Here is a 23,216-nt window from a genome sequence, read left to right on the forward strand (position 1 = left end):
CACAATCCTGCTATTGTTTTTCAGGATTTATTTTTACAATGTAAGTTGTGCAATAAAAATTACCTGGAAAAATGATTTGCCAGGTCAGTTTACAATTATGGAGGCACTGAATATGTATGTTTTTTATATATATTTTACAGACAATTTTTTTTGTTTTGTAAAAGAAAAAAAAGTCTTGTGTCTCCATTTCCAAGACCCATACCTTTTTTTAATACCATCAAAGGGGCTGTTTGGAGGCTTATATTTTGTGTCTGCTGAGCTTGTATTTATAATAATATAATTTTGAGGTAGATACTGTCAATAGATTAACAGATGCGGACTCCACTTCACCTGTGGCTGTTAGACACAGATACTGGCTGTAACTCGCAGCCATAATCTGTCTGCTGTGTATAAGGCCGACTCAGCCTGTTAGCCCACCCCATACACCCATTCCCATTTACGGCGGGTTTCAGGAAGGGATTTAGAAGCTTATAACAGAACACTGTGATGGCTACTCCAGGATCTTACAGGACTTCTTCTGAAACCAAGCTTTGAATCATTGTCCTCTTGTAAGGTCCAATGACACCCAACTTTTAGTTTCCTCACAGTGGGCATGTTTTCTCCTCGGATTTCCTAATACTTGATTGAATTCATTTTGCCCTTCACACACTGCAGGTTTTCAATGCCAGAGGAAGCAAAACAACTCTACAATTTCACCAAGCCACCCCCATTCTTCACTGTAGGCAGGGTGTTCTTTTCAGCTTATTCTTCATTTTTCCTCCTCCTGACATACCACTGATCCATAGACCCAAAATGTTTCAGATGGGTTTTTTTCACTCCACATAACAGAATTCAAAACGTATGTGGCTTTACTGTATCTCTAAGATCATTCTATGCCTTTTTATCTCTTTGAATTCCATTTTCTTGTTTGTGCAAGGTGATGATCTCTTCTCTTAGCCTTTCAAATCATTCTCTTGCCATATTTCCGACATTTTATCAAAACTTAAAGTCAATGAACCTCCAGCCAGTCCAGGTATTTGATGTTTTATCTCAGGTAGACCTGATGCAACTAATGAAGCCTTTAATTATTAGCAGCAGGTGTTATTGAAACAACGCCTATTATGAAAGGTTCTATTCAGGGAGTTAATTCAGAAACTGCAGTAGTCATTAAAAGTGGAATTTTGCACTAAATTTGGAGAAACCACTTGATACATTAGTTGTGTTGAGGTAATTGTTTTTATTTTATTAGTTTATTACACACAACAGAAAATTGGCAAATTTTGCTAATAAATCTAATTTGCAATGGGGCTGAATAATTTTGATTACAACTGTAAAAACAAATGACTCATCCATATTCTTTGTATTGTCACAATATGAAATATTGATATAAACTTCTATTCATGTGTTTATTAATATTTTTACATCTCATGTATGGATTTTATATATCTGATAGAATGTATACATTTTAATTGCATTAGCATTACATGATTTACTGTATAAATGTTGTTAACTCTTCTGATTGGCTGCATATCCAGCATGAATATATATAAATTCACAATATTTTGTTCCACTGCTTAATACAAAGAAAGTATTTTAGTGTATTTTGACTTATAAATTGTAGCTTTCGATGTGGCTTTACACAAAATGTGCTCTTTTTGACAATTTGTATGAGGTTCCAAACATAGGCATTGTGAGATCACATATTTCACAAAAACAAAGGTATGTATAATGGTACTTATTATGTGATTATGTTCCTATGGAAACTGTATAGATCTGTATATGCAAAAATTTCACTCAAGTTGCTGCTGCAGATAACGAATATAACAGTGTCTATGCAATTTGTAAGTTCAGGTCCAGTACAGCAAATAATGGTCAACCCATCCTATATGCAGTTTTCAATAACCAACGTGTAAGCAAAAATAAAGTAGACATAAATGTTAAAAATGCTTTAGTCTACTCTCCTGGATATCCAGAATGGCATTGACATGCCCCTGGTTGAGTAGGTGCATTAGCTTTAGATGGGAGAAATACATTTTCACCCCAAATATAAAGTTTAGCTATTAATGGGTTAAAAATTAACAGACTAAAAAAAGTGACTACAGCCGTAGAGAAGAAATAAGGAATAGTCAGTGCAATGCAAACAATAAACATGTAGTGCAATATGACTCTGCGTACCGATATTGCATGCCAGGAAAAAAATGACATGGCAGAGCAGAGGATGGAAATGTTTATTTTGGGGAAGGACTATTACTTATAACTTATTATAAGTAATTAAGGTAAATGTAAAATATGTAAACATCATGAAAAGACAAGCCATCAGAAAGGCATTGAGCGTACTTGGAGCCATCATATTTGCAGGCACATTTACGCGTGAGTATAGAAGTTTATTAGTGCTCATGCCATATTTCTCAACATGGGGCACGCAGCTTGAGGTTATTGGTGCCTCCACTGTACAGTAAAGTGGTAGAGGTGCTTTATAAATCAGCTATACCATGTGTATCAGAAACATCTTTTCTATCAGTTGCAAAAATAAATTCTAAATGTCAGAAAAAGTAGTGGAAGGGATTGGTATATAAAGAATTCACTTTGGGGGCCATTTTTATCACCAGAGAATTTCAATAGAAAACTTGAGTACGTGCATTGATAAATTTGCCTCGGTTCCAGGGTCAATGTAAATTTATATCTATTATATTTATAATCTATAGATAGCCTACATTTATGTTTTTTATCTATGAAAATTAGTACAAACTAAAATTTCAAAAAACAAGGGAAATTTCAAAGACGATTTCCAAAAAAATGTACATTTTCCCAGAAGTAAATAATGAGCATTCTATGCATAATACATACATTTTTTAAAGGAGCCATTCCAAATAAACAGCTTAAGTCCACATGGCTTTAACCAGGGCTATTCTTAGATTAGATCATGGGTGTGCAACCTATGGCCCGAGGGCCACATGTGACCCTTGATGCTTTCCTATGCGGCCATCAACTATCTGGTCGTAAGCATGCTTTATATGTCTGTTGCCTGATCATATGTATTTTCCATGTTAGGGAGTAAAGGAGTGGCAGGCAACAATGTAGGGATGCGTAACTATTAATGGTGCATTGTGTGGCCATGTCTGTGGCAAAATCTTCCTTTTGGTAAGGAGTAGATGAAGTAAAGAAGTGGCCATAAATGAGTGCTGCCATAATCATTTGTGTCTTCCTTTCTCAACTGCAAATGGGCAAGTAGAGGACATCAATCTTCCTGGTAGGTGGGAGTCCTATTAATGGAATCAGCAGATAGCAGATATTTATGTTTTGCTGTTTATAATGTCATATTACTGTCCATGCGATTGAAGTAATCTGACAATGTGGCCCTTGGATTAAAAAAAGTTTGTGCACTCTTGGATTAAATGGTGCTGATGTTCTCCATGTGATGATGGGCAGAGCTCTCCGTCCTCTCTATTTATGTATCTTGCAAGCTCCATCATCTTACTGGTATTAGCTCCAGTACACGTAGCATATCTCTATCCAGGTATCATCACCCCCCTCCATTCCAGGTATTATCTGACACTTCTAAGCCGGCGCCCGGTGTGCAGAGGCCATGAGTGATGGCTGGGAGGCGTCTGGATTAGGGGGGAAAGACCTGCCTCTCTGGCGATTTCGAGGTATGAGGGACAAATTTCAAAAACGATTATTTCAGCAGTGCCAGGGACCTGATCTAAAAGAGCCACCTTGTCAGAATGCAGCACCGGTGCTGCACAAGGTGGCTCTTTTAGTTACAAACGCCTGGGGCGTGACAGGTTCCCTTTAAAGTGTTTGGAAGCTTTATTGCACTATGTTCATATTTGTCTTGTCTTAATAATGGTACATGCATTGTCCCAAGGATCTCCTAGACAGAGTGTTTTTATCAGTTCCCAAATAGTATATATTAACTGTTTTATCTGGAGTGTTAATAGAAAAATACTACTTGTTTTTTGAACTTTAGAAAAACTTTTGAAGAAACTTTACACTTTACTTATTGTTGCAAACAAAATCGTTTTAATAATTGTATGTGACTGGACCTATTTTATGTTTATAGAGGGTTTTTTTTACTATTCAGCCTTCTCCTATTATTTATTTGTCTCAAGTCCTTGATTTGGACAAGCTACAATACATGAGAACATGCTCAGAATTCATTGTACTGATAAGTGGGAAAACAGCTTGTACTTCTTTGAAGAGGCTATTACACATCTCTGTAAGATAGTTTTCGTTTATTGGCAGTTATTTGTATTAAATTGCCTTCATCTCTCAGACTCAGTAGACTGATGAGACAAAATAATATTTTTTCTATCTGGCTATTTCAAGCCATAATTAAACCCATAAATGAAGATGCTTTAAATACTCAAATAACCCAAAGAAGTCCATAGCACAAATTTTATATATGAGACTACAGGTGCATCTCATAAAATTAGAATATCATCAAAAAGTTACCGTATTTTTTGGCATATAAGACGCACTTTTCCCCCCCAAAAAAAAGGGGGGAAAATGGGGGGTGCGTCTTATATTCGCAATGCAGGCTTACCGTGGACCGTGGCGGCAGAGGTGCGGCGGCAGAGGTGTGGCGGCAGAGGTGTGGAGATGAGGAGGCGCAGTGAGCGGGGTCCCTTTCCCCGGTGAGGTGATGCAGCAGCCCCGGTAATGCAGCAGAGCCGGGTGAATCCTGTTGTTATCGGTGCGCGCGGCCATCTTCCTGAGGCCGCGCGTTCGCAGATGGAGCTCTGCTGCCCGGGGCTTCAGGAAAATGGCCGCGGGATGCCGCGCATGCGCAGATGGGGATCGCGGCTGCCATTTTCCTGAAGCCCCGGGCAGCAGAGCTCCATCTGCGAACGCGCGGCCTCAGGAAGATGGCCGCGCGCACCGATAACAACAGGATTCACCCAGCCCTGCTGCATTACCGGGGCTGCTGCATCACCTCACCGGGGAAAGGGACCCCGCTCACTGCGCCTCCTCATCTCCACACCTCTGCCACCACGGTAACAACAGGCTTCACCCGGCTCTGCTGCATTACCGGGGCTGCTGCATCACCTCACCAGGGAAAGGGACCCCGCTCACTGCGCCTCCTCGTCTCCACACCTCTGCCACCGCGGTAACAACAGGATTCACCCGGCTCTGCTGCATTACCGGGCTGCTGCATCACCTCACCGGGGAAAGGGACCCCTCTCACGCCATACCTCTCACTGTGCCTCCTCATCCCAACACCTTTGCCGGTAACCACTGCTGCCACCCTCCCATGGACACCAGGCCGTGGCGTCGCCCACCTAAGCAGGAAGGGACCCTGCTCAGGTGCACGCCGTACCTCTTCACCCCACCTCTGCCGACACCATGCCTCCTGTGACCCTGCTCTGCCACCACCAGCCCACAGGTAAGATACTGTAAATTCGGACAATAAGAAGGACCCCCATCTTATAAAAAATCTTTTTTTCTGCAATTTTCACCCCAAATTTGGGGTGCGTCTTATGGTCCGGTGCGTCTTATATGCCGAAAAATACGGTAATTTATTTCAGTTCTTCATACAAAAAGTGAAACTCATCTACTATATAATTGTCTAAGCGTCACTTCCATCTTTCTGTCCTTCTGTCTGTCTGTCACGGATATTCATTGGATGCGGCCTCTGTCTGTCATGGAATCCAAGTCGCTGATTGGTCGTGGCAAAACGCCCAAGACCATTGCCACAACCAATCAGGATGTGCACATTCCGGAAGAAAATTGGCACTCCTTACTCCCCGCACTCAGTGCCCGGCGCCCGCATACACCCCTCCGGTCACCGCTCACACAGGGTTAATGCCGGCAGTAACGGACCGCGTTATGCCGCGGGTAATGCACTCCATAACCGCTGTTATTAACCCTGTGTGTCCCCAATTTTTTACTATTGATGCTGCCTATGCGGCATCAATAGTAAAAAAATGTAATGTTCAAAATAATAAAAAAACAAAAACCTGCTATACTCACCCTCTGTAGTCCGCCGAGCCGCTCGTGCCGGCCACCATCTTCCGTTCCCGGGGATGCATTGTGAAATTACCCAGAAGACTTAGCGGTCTCGCGAGACAACTAAACTTCGTGGGCTGCGCAATATACTACGTGGGCTGCACAATATACAACGTGGGCTGGGCAATATACAATGTGGTAAATAACCAAACACATGACAGAAAAAAGCATAGCAAGGGATAAAACAATCTATGCTAAAAGTATCCTACGATTAATAAGGACCAATAAATAGGGATAGTCGCTAACACAAATGTAGAAAGAGCTATGGGTCACAGGGGCCCAAAAAAAAAAAAAAAAAACGACCAAAAAATCCCAATGTATATCCCAAAATATCAACTTTATTGATGCATAATAATAATGAGAACATAACATATAGGAAACAGGTGAGGCACAATGCCGCAGGGTGTGCACAGACACCACCACAGGAGCATACTAAGGGGGCACGGAGCCGGGATAAAAACATGTACCCATCAAAAGAACAAAATTACTAATAGTAAAGTACTGCATAGTGTGTCATATTAAATGCCCTAATGACATACTGCTGCAAAATCCAGCAGCTATATACTGGACAGCAGGCCAAGATACCAAAGTATAATAAATGTATATTACCTCAAAGGGCAGATGGGTAGATTGTATCCGGGGTCCGTGCGCCCTCCCCGACGCACGTTTCGGTGAAAAGACCTTCCTCAGGGGGATTACTAAGGGGGGTCAGATGTGCCGTTTTATAGATGCCCGCGACCGGAAGTAACCGGAACGAAACCGGAAGTAGTTCATTGTTGCTATGGAAACGGGGATGTACATATCGCATGATAATGGTATCAAGCGCTACAAAGCAGCTTATACCCGATCATACCAGACACCAGACACCAGCAAATGCGTCGCACATCGCCACGCACCGAGTCGGCACAGGGCCCTGTGTCGCTCGGCGGTGAGCGTGTAGCGGCGCAAGCGCAGTGTGAGGCAAGTGAGAAAATAGCCGCGCATGCGCAGAAGAACTTACAGGTACGACACCGCCATGTTGGAAGAGGGAAACATCACCGTAGGCTACAGCAACATAAATACAAGCGGTAACGGGACAAACATAATATATGAATATCAAAGGATAACATATGAACAACATAATAAACAAAAGATAGAATAAATATATAAATATACAACACCATATAATGAATGTGCAAATATGAGCAATATATACCGGACACAAAGAAAGAGAGACCATCATTCAATCATAACAATTGCGGCCATATAAGATACATATATAGACATATATAATGTATTACATGCATAAATTAATCAGGCACAAGAGAATATAGATATAGCCTGATACTAATCTATATATCTAGCTACAAAGCTTATAATCAATTCAGGATATTAAATCCGTAATGGGCTCCACAATATGTCAAAACGTTTGACGTATAGCATTCAACAGAAGAGGCCATCAAGTTGACAGAGGGTCCGAAGTTAGAGATTGTCCATATATCAACATCCACGTAACAGACATCAGGTGAGACACGAAACAGCACAGCTAAACCTAAATATAAAGTGGATAAAGCAATACAAAAGTTAGAAACACCATATATGATAAAAAGTTAAAAACAACAAAACTAAACTGAAGCGGTATCCTGCACAGATGTACAACAGGGAGAGATCACAGGAAGGACGAGAAATTAAAATGCTCATTAAGGCCCCGTGGATGGACCGCGCCTCTCTCAATTAGAGTCCCGATGGATTTGGACACTTGGCACGGTCCATCCACGGGGCCTTAATGAGCATTTTAATTTCTCGTCCTTCCTGTGATCTCTCCCTGTTGTACATCTGTGCAGGATACCGCTTCAGTTTAGTTTTGTTGTTTTTAACTTTTTATCATATATGGTGTTTCTAACTTTTGTATTGCTTTATCCACTTTATATTTAGGTTTAGCTGTGCTGTTTCGTGTCTCACATGATGTCTGTTACGTGGATGTTGATATATGGACAATCTCTAACTTCGGACCCTCTGTCAACTTGATGGCCTCTTCTGTTGAATGCTATACGTCAAACGTTTTGACATATTGTGGAGCCCATTACGGATTTAATATCCTGAATTGATTATAAGCTTTGTAGCTAGATATATAGATTAGTATCAGGCTATATCTATATTCTCTTGTGCCTGATTAATTTATGCATGTAATACATTATATATGTCTATATATGTACAGTGGGGCAAAAAAGTATTTAGTCAGTCAGCAATAGTGCAAGTTCCACCACTTAAAAAGATGAGAGGCGTCTGTAATTTACATCATAGGTAGACCTCAACTATGGGAGACAAACTGAGAAAAAAAAATCCAGAAAATCACATTGTCTGTTTTTTTATCATTTTATTTGCATATTATGGTGGAAAATAAGTATTTGGTCAGAAACAAACAATCAAGATTTCTGGCTCTCACAGACCTGTAACTTCTTCTTTAAGAGTCTCCTCTTTCCTCCACTCATTACCTGTAGTAATGGCACCTGTTTAAACTTGTTATCAGTATAAAAAGACACCTGTGCACACCCTCAAACAGTCTGACTCCAAACTCCACTATGGTGAAGACCAAAGAGCTGTCAAAGGGCACCAGAAACAAAATTGTAGCCCTGCACCAGGCTGGGAAGACTGAATCTGCAATAGCCAACCAGCTTGGAGTGAAGAAATCAACAGTGGGAGCAATAATTAGAAAATGGAAGACATTCAAGACCACTGATAATCTCCCTCGATCTGGGGCTCCACGCAAAATCCCACCCCGTGGGGTCAGAATGATCACAAGAACGGTGAGCAAAAATCCCAGAACCACGCGGGGGGACCTAGTGAATGAACTGCAGAGAGCTGGGACCAATGTAACAAGGCCTACCATAAGTAACACACTACGCCACCATGGACTCAGATCCTGCAGTGCCAGACGTGTCCCACTGCTTAAGCCAGTACATGTCCGGGCCCGTCTGAAGTTTGCTAGAGAGCATTTGGATGATCCAGAGGAGTTTTGGGAGAATGTCCTATGGTCTGATGAAACCAAACTGGAACTGTTTGGTAGAAACACAACTTGTTGTGTTTGGAGGAAAAAGAATACTGAGTTGCATCCATCCAACACCATACCTACTGTAAAGCATGGTGGTGGAAACATCATGCTTTGGGGCTGTTTCTCTGCAAAGGGGCAAGGACGACTGATCCGGGTACATGAAAGAATGAATGGGGCCATGTATCGTGAGATTTTGAGTGCAAACCTCCTTCCATCAGCAAGGGCATTGAGGATGAAACGTGGCTGGGTCTTTCAACATGACAATGATCCAAAGCACACCGCCAGGGCAACGAAGGAGTGGCTTCGTAAGAAGCATTTCAAGGTCCTGGAGTGGCCTAGCCAGTCTCCAGATCTCAACCCTATAGAAAACCTTTGGAGGGAGTTGAAAGTCCGTGTTGCCAAGCGAAAAGCCAAAAACATCACTGCTCTAGAGGAGATCTGCATGGAGGAATGGGCCAACATACCAACAACAGTGTGTGGCAACCTTGTGAAGACTTACAGAAAACGTTTGACCTCTGTCATTGCCAACAAAGGATATATTACAAAGTATTGAGATGAAATTTTGTTTCTGACCAAATACTTATTTTCCACCATAATATGCAAATAAAATGATAAAAAAACAGACAATGTGATTTTCTGGATTTTTTTTTCTCAGTTTGTCTCCCATAGTTGAGGTCTACCTATGATGTAAATTACAGACGCCTCTCATCTTTTTAAGTGGTGGAACTTGCACTATTGCTGACTGACTAAATACTTTTTTTGCCCCACTGTATCTTATATGGCCGCAATTGTTATGATTGAATGATGGTCTCTCTTTCTTTGTGTCCGGTATATATTGCTCATATTTGCACATTCATTATATGGTGTTGTATATTTATATATTTATTCTATCTTTTGTTTATTATGTTGTTCATATGTTATCCTTTGATATTCATATATTATGTTTGTCCCGTTACCGCTTGTATTTATGTTGCTGTAGCCTGCGGTGATGTTTCCCTCTTCCAACATGGCGGTGTCGTACCTGTAAGTTCTTCTGCGCATGCGCGGCTATTTTCTCACTTGCCTCACACTGCGCTTGCGCCGCTACACGCTCACCGCCGAGCGACACAGGGCCCTGTGCCGACTCGGTGCGTGGCGATGTGCGACGCATTTGCTGGTGTCTGGTGTCTGGTATGATCGGGTATAAGCTGCTTTGTAGCGCTTGATACCATTATCATGCGATATGTACATCCCCGTTTCCATAGCAACAATGAACTACTTCCGGTTTCGTTCCGGTTACTTCCGGTCGCGGGCATCTATAAAACGGCACATCTGACCCCCCTTAGTAATCCCCCTGAGGAAGGTCTTTTCACCGAAACGTGCGTCGGGGAGGGCACACGGACCCCGGATACAATCTACCCATCTGCCCTTTGAGGTAATATACATTTATTATACTTTGGTATCTTGGCCTGCTGTCCAGTATATAGCTGCTGGATTTTGCAGCAGTATGTCATTAGGGCATTTAATATGACACACTATGCAGTACTTTACTATTAGTAATTTTGTTCTTTTGATGGGTACATGTTTTTATCCCGGCTCCGTGCCCCCTTAGTATGCTCCTGTGGTGGTGTCTGTGCACACCCTGCGGCATTGTGCCTCACCTGTTTCCTATATGTTATGTTCTCATTATTATTATGCATCAATAAAGTTGATATTTTTGGATATACATTGGGATTTTTTGGTAGTTTTTTTTTTTTTTTTTTGGGCCCCTGTGACCCATAGCTCTTTCTAATACACAATGTGGGCTGCACAATATAAAACATGGGCTGCGCAGTATACAACATGGGCTGCGCAATGTACAACGTGGGCTGCGCAATGTACAACTTTGGCTGTGCAATATACTACGTGGGCTGCGCAATATACGTGGGCTGCGCAATATACTACGTGGACTGCATAATATACTACGTGGGCTGCGCAATATACAATGTGGGCTGCGCAATATACAACGTGGGATGCGCAATATACAACGTGGGCTGCGCAATATACTACGTGGGCTGTGCAATATACTACGTGCGCTGCGTAATATACAACATGGGCTGCGCAATATACTACGTGAGCTGCGCAATATACTACGTGGGCTGCGCAATATACAACATGGTCTGTGCAATGTACTACATGGGCTGCGCAATGTACTACGTGGGCTGTGCAATGTACTACGTAGGCTGCGCAATGTACTACGTGGGCTGCGCAATATACAATGTGGGCTGCGCAATATACTGTGTAGGCTGCGCAATGTACTACGTGGGCTGCGCAATGTACTACGTGGGCTGCGCAATGTACTGCGTTGGCTGCGCAATGTACTGCTTTGGCTGCGCAATGTACTGCGTTGGCTGCACAATGTACTGCGTGGGCTGCGCAATGTACTGCGTGGCTGTGCAATATACTACGTGGGCTGTGCTATACACTACGCATACATATTCTAGAATACTTGATGCGTTAGAATCGGGCCACCATCTAGTATATTATATAGAGTCATTACAAACATGTTGATGATTATGGCTTACAGCCAATGAAAACCCAAAAGTCATTATCTCAGTAAATTCGAATACTTTATAACACCAGCTTGAAAAATGATTTTAAAATCTGAAATGTTGGCCTACTGAATTGTATGTTCAGTACATGCACTCAATACTGTACTGGGTTGCAGCTCCTTTGGTATCAATTACTGCATCAGTGCAGTATGGCATGGAGACGATCAGCCTGTGGCACTGCTGAGGTGTTATGGAAGCCCAGGTTGCTTTGATAGCAGCCTTCATCTCATCTGCATTGTTGGGTCTGGTGTCACTCATCTTCCTCTTGACAATACCCCATAGATTCTCTATGGGGTTAAGGTCAGGCGAGTTTGCTGGCCAATCAAGCACAGTGATACTGTTGTGTTTAAACCAGGTATTGGTACTTTTGGCAGTGTGGACAGGTGCCAAGTCCTGCTTGAGAATTAAATTTCCATCTCCAAAAAGCTTGTCGGCAGAGGGAAGCATGAAATGCTTTAAAATTTCCTGGTAGACGACTGTGCTGACTTTGATAAAGCACAGTGTACCTATAGCAGCAGATGACATGGCTCCCCAAACCATCATTGATTGTGGAAACTTCACACTAGACCTCAAGCAGCTTGGATTGTGTGCCTCTCCGCTCTTCCTCCAGACTCTGGGACCTTGATTTCCAAGGTCTACTGTGAAGCATCCACAATCAATGATGGTTTTGGGAGACATGTCAACTGCTGGTGTAGGTCCACTGTGTTTTATCAAGACCAAAGTCAGCGCAGCCTTCTACCAGGAAATTTTAGAGCACTTCATGCTTCCCTTTGCCGACAAAGAGATGGAAATTGAATTCTCCAGCAGGACTTGGCACCTGTCCACACTGCCAAAGGTACCAATACCTGATTTAAAAACAACAGTATCACTGTGCTTGATTGTCCATCAAACTCGCCTGACCTTATCCCCCACAGAGAATCTATGAGGTATTGTCAAGAGGAAGACGAGACACCAGTCCCAACAATGCAGATGAGCTGAATTCTGCTATAGAAGCAACCTGGGCTTCCATAACACCTCAGCAATGCCACAGGCTGATTGTCTTCATGCCACGCCACATTGATGCAGTAATTGATGCAGTAATTGATGCAAAAGGAGCAAGGACCAAGTACTGAGTGCATTTACGGAACATACATTTCAATAGGCCAACAATTTGGATTTTAAAATAATTTTTCAAGCTGGTGTTATAAAGTATTCTAATTTACTGAGATAATGACTTTTGGGTTTCAAGTGACTGTAAGCCATTATCATTAACATTAATAGAAATAAACACTTGAAATAGATCACTATGTTTGTACTGACTCAATACAATATATGAGTTTCACTTTTTGTATTGAAGAACTGAAATAAATTAACTTTTTGATGATATTCTAATTTTGTGAGACGCATCTGTATATCAGTATCATTGCAATGTTGTCTGTATAACCATGTTATAAGAATCTTTGAGTAATTCAGCTTTGGGCCTATAGCCTCAAGAGATAGTGCCTGCGGATAAACACATCTTTTCTGACAGGCCTCATTTGAGCATTTACAAATGAACAAGCTATTAAAGGGTATAAAAAAATAATAAAATAATGGACACAACTGTATATGACTGTTTAAATAGCCGAGTTATGTAGATAAGACCCATTAGAGTACTAAACAATGTTCCTTGATTTAGCAACACCTTTAGTTTTTCTTTGCATTAATACATCATGAAGATGTTTGACTTTGAAAAGCAAAATTCTTAGTACTTATGAAATTTGCCACACATAGTTTTTATTTTATACTTTGTGGTGTTTTCAACTTTAACAGTGCTTTACATGAATTTTAACTGGATTGCTTCTTTTCTGAAAACATTTATGACATACGGTAGATCTCCATGGATGTAAACAGATAAAACAAGATTTAGTAAAAATGGAACAGCAACCTATAATAATAGCATAAAATGTAAAATGGTTTATCAAACACAAGTTGTGGACTGATAATGCCAAGAAGCCGACCTCCATCTATGACCAATGACACACTGACAATGAGACAGAATAAAAATGAATATTTACTTAGCCATAAATTGTACAGAATTAAACCAAATAATGGATTTTATGGTGTTTGACAACTCTTAATCCATACCATATAAATAATAAATTACAGGTGAATAAAGGTTAAAATGAAAAGGAAGACAAGAGTTTGGAAGGACAGAAGCGGCATCAGGCATGGAAGCAGAGACAGCAAGATACTCCTAGCCGTGCAAAGCAAAGCATGCAGAGCACGAGGAGTTACATGGAAACCAGTACCTGATGTGCACTAGGACGTCTCAGCCCACCAGCACCAGAGTGTCCCCACTATAACAATAAGTCCTAGGAGGGGAAGGGAGAGAACAGGAGGGTCAGATCCACAGGGGGCCTGAGAGACGAAGAGGAGGGAGAAAAAGCAGGAAAGAAAAGTAAGAAAAAAAAGTGATGAATGGTGAAATGTGGAAGAGAATCCATGTCGAAATGAATCAGAATGACGTGATACAAGACAAATGTAGCCAGCAAAATAATAAAGGAAGGCATTTGATATGATTGTTTATCATACAATTAAAGAATATGGTTTTGTGTAGAAGAATGTAACAGGAATGTCAAATACAATGGAATAGACATAAACCGATATGGGTGGATATTATGCATCAAAGTGGTTGGTTCAGCCACAGAGAATTAAACATCACAGGAAAATATGGATGTGAGCAGAGTTTGATGTATTAAACATAATTAGTAATGGAGTATAGCCACAAAATTCATAATTCCGGTATAAAAGTTAATATTTGTACATTAAGTATGTAAATTTTAGATGTAATAAAGAAAAGTTTCCAGATAAATCACATTACGAAATGTTTAGAAATGGTAAATTCCACCAGGATATGGACAGATGAGTGATTGGCCAAAAATATTGTGATAGTGGCATGAGGCACATATGTGAAAGTACAAAATACATGACATATTTACGATGATAGCAGAATTATGTAAAGTCAGGAGAGTAATAGAAGCAGAAGACAGGTAGAATTATTCATTAAAGAAGCAGCCAAATAAGATGGAAGAAGAGAAACGTATAATAGAGAGAATGAGATGGGAAGTGAGAGGAAAAAGAGAGATGGAGAGAGAAAGAAAAATACATTGGTTACACAGGTGTCAGCAGAACGGTTAGTCCGCTCAAGTTTATCATTCGATCCAAAATAACACCCAGAATTAACAATTGAATTTTTGGCATTAGAAGTCAAATAATAAGCAGAAAATTAAAGCATCAATGTATATAAGATGTCGCTTTAGTGGTCACTGCAAGGTCTGCAAAGTCATGACTTCGGGATTCTTTTTAACCTTCAGGAATATGCTGTAAGTTTCTTATCCCATCTCCTGTACTCCATGATCATTTATATTAAGCAACATAAAATGCTTCAAAATATTGAATGATAACATTAAGTGCAACCGGGCTGTTATTGACTAAACATGCTAAGTAACAAATGACCAAGATTGTCAAAAGTTTCCAAGAAACTAGTTAAAGAGAAACAACCAATACGAGGGCACTTACTGTAACCCTTTCATCCCAAATGTAGCAAAGATTTATGTTTTGAAGCTGATGCACTAGTGAAACCAGCAACTGATAAATATTGAAAGGTATTTTCCAAGAATTAAGTACACGGACAACCCCTTCCCAATCCCTATGTTTCCCCTTTGTAAAATAATGACACCTATTCTCACCTCCATGGCTGTGCCATTCCAGTGGTGTCGGTACTGGCTCTTCCTGGAAAGGTTATTTCACGCAATTCCTGCAGCCAATCAGCGCTGACTTCATTTTGCCCACCTGCGGACAAATCCTGGAAATCCAGATGAAGCGAGATCTGCTCCCTGAAAGAGCCAGTGCCGACATCTCTGGATTGGCTGGGAGGTGAAAATAAGTGTTATTATTTTACTGGGGGGGGGGTTCTGGGGGGGCAAACATAGAGATTTGGAAAGGGTTGTCTGTGTAGTTGACAACCTCTTTAACTTTTTTTCTCCGAAAGCTCTCAATGAGTGAAAATACAGATTCTTCTATGAAAGAAATACCCTTAATTGTCACTGAAATAACTTGAAACTGACAAAAGTACTTTAAATTTAATGAAAGGCAACTAATGAAAATCAGACATTGCTTTTGAATTTTGGTGCAACAGAAGATTAAAAATAAAATAATGAAAATGGCCTGGACAAAATGCTACCTTTAACTTAAAATTTTGTTACACAAGATTTGGAGACAATCACTGTAAACAAATGATATTTCTGTAACTTCTGACACTTCTGCACCTGTCCATAAGTATTTTGGCCCACTCCTCCAGAGCAAACTGGTCCAGCTATCTCAGACGTGAAGGGTGCCTTCTCCAGACTGCATATTTCAACTCCTTCCATAAATAGTTCAGGGCTCATAGAAGGCCACTTCAGAATAATCCAATGCTTTGGTCTTAGCCATTCTTGGATGTTTTTAGCTGTGTTGCCAATTTTAATTCTGTTGGAGGACCCATGACCTGTGACTTAGACCAAGCTTTTTGACACTGGGCAGCACATTTCACTCCAGAATGCCTTTATAGTCTTGAGATTTCATTGTACCCAGCACATACTCAAGACACCCTGTGTCAGATACAGCAAAGCAGCTCCCAAACATAACTGAGCCTTCTATATGTTTCACAGAAAATACAAAGATCTTTTCTTTGTATGCTTCATTTTTGCATGCGTGAACATAGAACTAATGTAACTTGCCAAAGAACTCAAGTTTTCTCCAAGTCTTCAAAAGACATTCTCCCAAAAACGTTATGGCTTATCAATATGCATTTTGGCCAATTTCATTCCTATGTTTTGTGATTTGCTTTCAGTAGTGGTTTTCACTTTGAGCAAGACCGCCACAGATAATTGTCAGATCGCACTATGTATCTTGACCTCGAAGTTCACTTCTAATCTCTTTGGAAGTTGCTCTGGGCTCTTTGGTTACTATTCGTATTATATATCTTTTCAATTTTCCTTTGCAATCACAACCAGAAAGGTTGGCTAGAGTCCCATAAACTTTTAACTTCTGAATAATATGTGTAATTGTAGTAACAGGAACATCAAGCTGTTTGAAGATGGTTTCATAGCCTTTCACTTGTTTGCCAAAAATCTTCTTTCTAATCTCCTTAGACAACTCTCTCCTTAGCTTTCTTTGGTCCATGTTCAGTGTTGTACATACCAAGGCTACAGCAACCAAGGCCGCAGTGACCAACGACTCAGCCGCGGTACTAGCTGCGGTATTAGTAGCCACAAAGCTCAGAAAAAAATCATCAAATAAGGCTAAGAAGACTGTCTTCCCTATCCTGATCTCCCCATCTCAACCCCCTTCACCAAGGCTACTGCTGAGGATTCCACCTCCAGCTCCTTCCCCTACTCCTCAGAAGGTTCCTTTCCCACTACCCTGAAGGCCAGTCTCCCTTCCCAGACCATGGTTGCAATAGATCTTAATCTTTCTCCATGTAACCCATTCCTTACCAAGGAGGACTTTTCAGATCTTGTCTTCTCAGTTCCAACATAGCGGAAAGTGAAGGACAGCTCCATTGCTGAAGCCTCCAAGAAAATCATCATTGAAGTCGTGGAGAGCAGAGAGAAAGAGATGATCCCCCAAGAAGAGCTGGAGCAGATAGTGGAATCCATGGTAGCCGAACCAGAGGAACTGGAAGTCGCTGAGACCCCAACTTTGCTGCTCAATCGTCTAGAAGGCGAGAACCTGCTGGAGATCACGTCACCAGCATTTGACAAAGATGAAACTGACTGGAGTGGTAACAGGCATTTCATCTGCCCTAACTTCTCTTTTTTTCCCAATGATGGCTAACCTAAACATCTTTTCCATCAATGTATAGAGCATCAAAAACAAGTTCAGATATCAGACCTTTTCTGTTTTGCCTATCTTACAGTTCAGTTGTGTTATGTTTATACACTGATGAGCAAAGGGGTTACAATGTTTTCAACTTTTGAATTTCAAGCTCCAAATTTTACCATCCACTACTGCTTAGAATGCAAGACAATCATCCTGATTAGGGGAAGTGCTTTCATGTTTGATTCCATTCAACAGCTTGTACGGCAGGCTACTGGTTGCAGATGGCTCCTGGGTGCGAGAACATGTCATGGTCATAAATGTATATATATATCTCCTGTAAAGGATGAGTGCCTAAAGCTCCTCTAGGCCATGTGTCCTCAGTTTGCCACCACCAGGACCATAGTGACAGCCGGCGATTTTAGCTGTTCGATCGAAGAGGACGGTCGTAGTTTCGGCACATCTGTTAAGTTGGATGTCAGATCCAAGCTGCTCCTTGAGATGGTGGCCAAGGCCTCTCTTCTAGACATTGTGAGTTCCATGGGGAGAGGCTCCACGAACTATTTGTTGAGCCGATGTGATGACTTTCTCCACTCCAGGATTGACTTTGTGTCAATTTGTGTCTTTGTGTCAGGTTTTCCCCTGACCACAGAGCCATTCAGTTTCTAAGTGTAATGGGCCATGGTTTTCCCTCTGGCTCCGGCTCCTGGAAGTTGAATTATTCTCTGCTGGAACAAGTTGCAATCGTGGAGGAACTTAGAGTTGCCTAAGCCACATGGTGGTCCCACAAGGGGAGCTTTCAAACCGTTTGAGGCTGGTGGGAGTGTGGAAACTTGAGTTTCATTGTTTTCAAACAAGTGTTGACAACTGGCTTGTGAAAAGAGGCACTTCAGATGACTGCAGCACGAGCTGCTGTCGCTGCAAGACTTTCTTCACTGCAACTGGGATGTGAGGGAAGAGCTGGAGGTGACCCAGAAGAGCCTAAAAAGGCACTTTGAGGAGGAGTCCAAACAAATTGTCTTCCGTTCTCAAGTGGAGAACCAGGAGAAGGGTGAGAAATGTAACTCGTTCTATTTCAGGAAACTCCAAGCCGGCCACACACCCCTGAAAGAGATGCGAGATGAGAGCGGAAACATGCGACGTGGAAAGGAAGACATGATGACGATTGTCAGCCACTTCTACAGCGACTTCTACTCCCACAAGACTACCGATCCAAAAGCCACCAATAAGATCTTGTCATGTGTCACTAACCATCTTAATCCTGTAGGCGCAGCGCTCATACACTCCTAGACATCCCTGTGACGGTGAACGAATTGCTCTCTGCTGTTAAAACCTTTAGGACTCGCAGGACTCCAGACAGTGACGGATTTCCAGCGGAGCTCTATCTAGCACTGGGAGACCTCATCTGTCTGGACCTGTTGGAACTGTGCGAGGAGATAGTTGTGGAGGGCAGGTTATGGAGGTCCTTTGTTTTTGAGGGAAGAAATGGTCACTATTCTATCTGTGACTGACAGCTTTCTTTGTATAAGTGTGCAAATAGAGATAGCTGTCAGTCACTGATAGACCTGTCTACTGGATGAAAAATCCCAGAAATAAAAAAAAATACAGGTTATACTTTACCTTTTCTCACAAAACTATATATCAACCTACTCAGCTCCTCCTAGTCTATAACCTGTTGCCTGCAGGTTGGTTTGGAATTTCATTGTGACTGTTTCTCTTTAAATAGGCAGACTGACTGATTACAAGTTCAGAGACACCTGTGCTGCTAATTACAGGACACACATTTGTTTAACATGTCCTGATAGACAAATTATCTTTTCAATCTTTTCTAGTGGTCCATAATTTTTGTCCATGTCATTTTCATTAGTTCATTATTTTTTATTTATTTATTTTTTTTTATTTCTTTTGAACCATAATTCAAAAGCAATGTCTAATTTTCAGCAGTTGATATTCAGTAAATTTAACAGAAAATTACCTTTGTCAGTTTCAATTTATTTCAGTGACTTTTGTGGGCTTTTCTTAATTTAACAGAAGAGTACCAACAATTTTGTCCAGGTGTGTATCAAACTGATGATGAAGACAACATGGGCTACTGAGCTCATTGATTGGCTGCAGCGTGATAGGTGGTATATTCATGCTGTCACCACTGGAGCCTGTAAACAATCATTGGGAGTGAAGAGGAATTATTTTTGCCAAGTGAAAAAGAAAATCATTTTTGGAAAACACCCTTAATTATAGGCTACCAAAAGTAAAGAAGTAAAGGATGCTATATGGATTTACTGAATTTGCTTACCTGGTTAAAGAAAAAGAACTGGCACAAGTTAACATTCTATAAACAAATACAACTTTTACTAAAAAAAAAACAAGACTAGCTCACAACAATGTGGTAAAAAATGGTACGACTTTATACTGGATATAAAGATGGACTTAACAATTGCTTATATAACAAACAATCATGCATTCTAATGTGATCTTCATTGGGACAATATTTAAATAATATCTAAAATTATGGAAGTTAGAAAAAATAATTTTCACAATTTACTTCTCAATCCCTGTTTTACCCCCGCAAAATAATGACACCTCTGATGCCTGTGCCATTCCAGTGGTGTCATTGGTGCTACTGGCTCTTCCAGGGATTATGTGACATTGTTATTAGCCAATCAATGATTGCTATTGGCCAAACAGCAGCAGATATCACTGCCGCCGAATGTCAGTTACATCGAAAAAGGGGAGAGGGAAGCCAGGCACAAGAGGTGAGTGTAGGTGTTATTATTTCAAGGGTGGAAACAGGGATTAAGCCCCCCATAGCCCCGATCTGGGGTACGAGCATTTCATTTACTCAAAACTGAAAATAAAGATTAAACAACAACCACAAGACAGATTTCCTCAACCAAGATATCATTGTAATCAGTATAAGGGTGCCGACCTGACACTGTTTGTAGGTTGGGCACAATCCTGCTGACAGGTTCCCTTTAAAACCTAATATCCCTGCATGAAGTCAGCCTAGTAATAGTAAAAGAAATAGCAAGATGATTACAGCCCCATTCATACTGAACATTGTACTATGTATGGCCAAGATATTTGAATGTTCCAATAACTAAACAAATGTTCAGATTTCATATTGTTACTGATCTTTATTATTACATAGTAATAACATAATAAAATGTAGCAAAGACATGTGGCTGGGGATAAAAGCAATAAATTATGTTTGGTGATATTTGGGCAATCTCTAAAATCAGCTCTGAATATGTACCGTTTATGTATTTTATAGTGTGCAAGGACTGAAAAACAAATATCAAAAGGAAATTGCACTAAATAAAAAAAATAGATTGATGTTATAAGCTGCGACATTTTGCTTATAATAAACTCTAAGTAGCTCAGACCGATTAAAGTTCTTTAGTTCCAGTCAGATTTTATTTCACATAAATTTTAAATAGGACCTGTCAACAGATTTCACATCACAAACTGCATACTTTATTACATGAATGTCTTAGTCCTAATGAGGCCCTTTCTGGGCAAATTATATTTATGATCTATCTGTAGAATAGATCAATTAATATCAGATCCGTGGGGGTACTACCAGTGCTGCAGATCATCTCATCTATTGAGTAGAAGCTGATGTGCATTACTTGGCAATATAGTCTGATGGGGCCTAGTGAAAAATTTGGATCTGTGCCTTACATTTCAGATGTACAGTTGAAACCAGAACTTTACATACACTATATAAAAATACACATATGCATGTTTTTCTCAATATCTGACATAACGTCAGAATAAACCTTTCCTGTTTAGGTAAATTAGGATTACCATAATTATTAATAATATTTGCCAAATGCCAGAATAATGAGAGAGAGAATGTTTTAAGGCATTTTTATTACTCACTGCAAAGTAAAAAGTTAACATACACTAAGATTACTATGCCTTTAAACAATTCTGGACTGCCCATATGATGATGTCAAGTGTTTGGAAGTTGTTGGTTAATTAGAGACACACCTGTGGATGTATTTAATGCACACCTGAAACACACTGCTTCTTTGTGTAGCATCATAGGAAAGTCTCAAAAATCAGCCAAGATATCTGGAAGAGAATTGTAGACATTTCAAGATACCTGAAGGTGTCCACTTTGATCTGTACAAACAAGTATACGCAAGTACAATCCAGATGGGAATGTCCAGACATCATACCACTCAGGAAGGAGACGGGTTCTGTGTCCCAGAGATGAATGTGCTTTGTTCTGACATGTGCATATCAACCCAAGGAAAAAGCATAAAGACATTGTGAAGATGATGGCAGAAACTGGTAAGATTGTGTCAATATCCACAATAAAATTAGTACTGCATCAATATGGGTTGAAAGGCCACTCTGCCAGGATGAAGCAATTAAAAAAAAACATAAAAAAGCCAGATTAATGTTTGCGAATGCACACAGGAACAAAGACCTTAATTTTGGAGACATGTCCTGTGGTCTGATGAAAATAAAATTGAACTTTTTGTTCATAATGACCATCGTCACATTTGGAGGAAAAAGGGAGAAGCTTGAAAGCCTAAGAACACCATCCCAACTGTGAAAAACAAGGGGGGCAGCTTCATGTTGTGGGGTTGTTTTGCTGCAGGAGCGACTGGTGCACTTCAAAAACTAGATGTCATCATGAGAAAAGACGATTATGTGGAAACACTGAATCATCATCTCAAGACATCAGCCAGGAAGTTTAAGCTTAAGCAGAAATGGGTCTTCCAAATGGACAATGACCAGAAGCATACTGCCAAAATGATAACAATGTTTTGGAGTGGCCATCACAAAGCCCTGATCTCAATCCAATTGAAAATGTATTGGCAAAGCTGAAAAGGTAGGTGCGAGCAAGGCGACCTACAAACCTGGATCAGTTACACCAGTTTTGTCAGGAGGAATGGGCCCAAATTCTGACCAACTATTGTGAGAAGCTTGTGGAAGGAGATACCAAACGTTTGACCCAAGTCATTGAGTTTAAGGGCAATGGAACCAAATACTAATGAAATGTATGCAAACTTTTGACTTTACAGTAAGTAATAAAAATGCCTTAAAACATTCTCATTCTCTCATTATTCAGGCATTTGGCAAATAATAATTATGGTAATCTTAATTGACCTAAAATGGGAAAGGTTTATTCTGGTTTCATGTCAGATATTGAGAAAAACATGCATATGTGTCTTTTTATGGCTACGTTCACATTTGCGTTGTTGTGTGTTGCGTCGGCGACGCATTGGCGACGCAACGCACAACGCATGCAAAATGCATGCAAAACGCATTGTTTTGTGATGCATGCGTCCTTTTTTTGTATGATTTTGGACGCAAAAAAAATGCAACTTGCTGCGTCCTCTGCGCCCTGACGCATGCGCCCAAAAAGACGCATGCGTCACAAAACGCAACACAACGCATGTCCATGCATCCCCATGTTAAATATAGGGGCGCATGACGCATGCGGCGACGCTGCAGCGCCCGACGCTGCGGCGCACAACGCAAATGTGAACGTAGCCTATATAGTATATTTAAAATTCTAGTTTCAACTGTAGCGTTCTAGAGCCGATCAAGACATATGTGTTTATCCTCCATGTCACAATGTCCCCCATTCTATAATAGTGTCCCCGATCTTTGCCCCTTCCTGTAATAATGTCCCCATCCTGTAATAATGTTCCTATCCTGGCCCATTCCTTTAATAATGTCCTTTGTGCTGGCCCATTACTTTCATTATGTCCCCCATTATGGGCTCCTTCCTGTAACAATGTCCTCTTCCTGGTATAATGTCCCCCATCATAGGCCCCTTTCAGTAA

At 40.8% G+C, this 23,216-nt stretch overlaps 1 protein-coding gene across 5 annotated transcripts in view; it reads right to left on the reverse strand.

Moving 5' to 3' along the window:
* Window positions 1-23,216, reverse strand: part of CCDC136 (coiled-coil domain containing 136) — an 88,273-nt gene that overhangs the window by 13,179 nt on the left and 51,878 nt on the right. For 2 of the 5 annotated variants that reach the window (XM_077264394.1, XM_077264395.1), the window contains exon 9: window positions 13,860-13,922. The exons of 1 other annotated variant lie outside the window; for it this stretch is intronic. In XM_077264394.1, coding sequence (XP_077120509.1) covers window positions 13,908-13,922 — 15 coding nt within the window. In that variant the 3' untranslated portion in view covers window positions 13,860-13,907. Of the gene's footprint in view, window positions 1-13,859; window positions 13,969-23,216 lie in introns of all 5 variants that reach the window. 2 more of the 5 variants (XM_077264390.1, XM_077264389.1) reach the window with 1 other exon arrangement.

This window comes from Ranitomeya variabilis, chromosome 5 (assembly GCF_051348905.1).
Source record: "Ranitomeya variabilis isolate aRanVar5 chromosome 5, aRanVar5.hap1, whole genome shotgun sequence".
NCBI classification, from domain to species: domain Eukaryota; kingdom Metazoa; phylum Chordata; class Amphibia; order Anura; family Dendrobatidae; genus Ranitomeya; species Ranitomeya variabilis.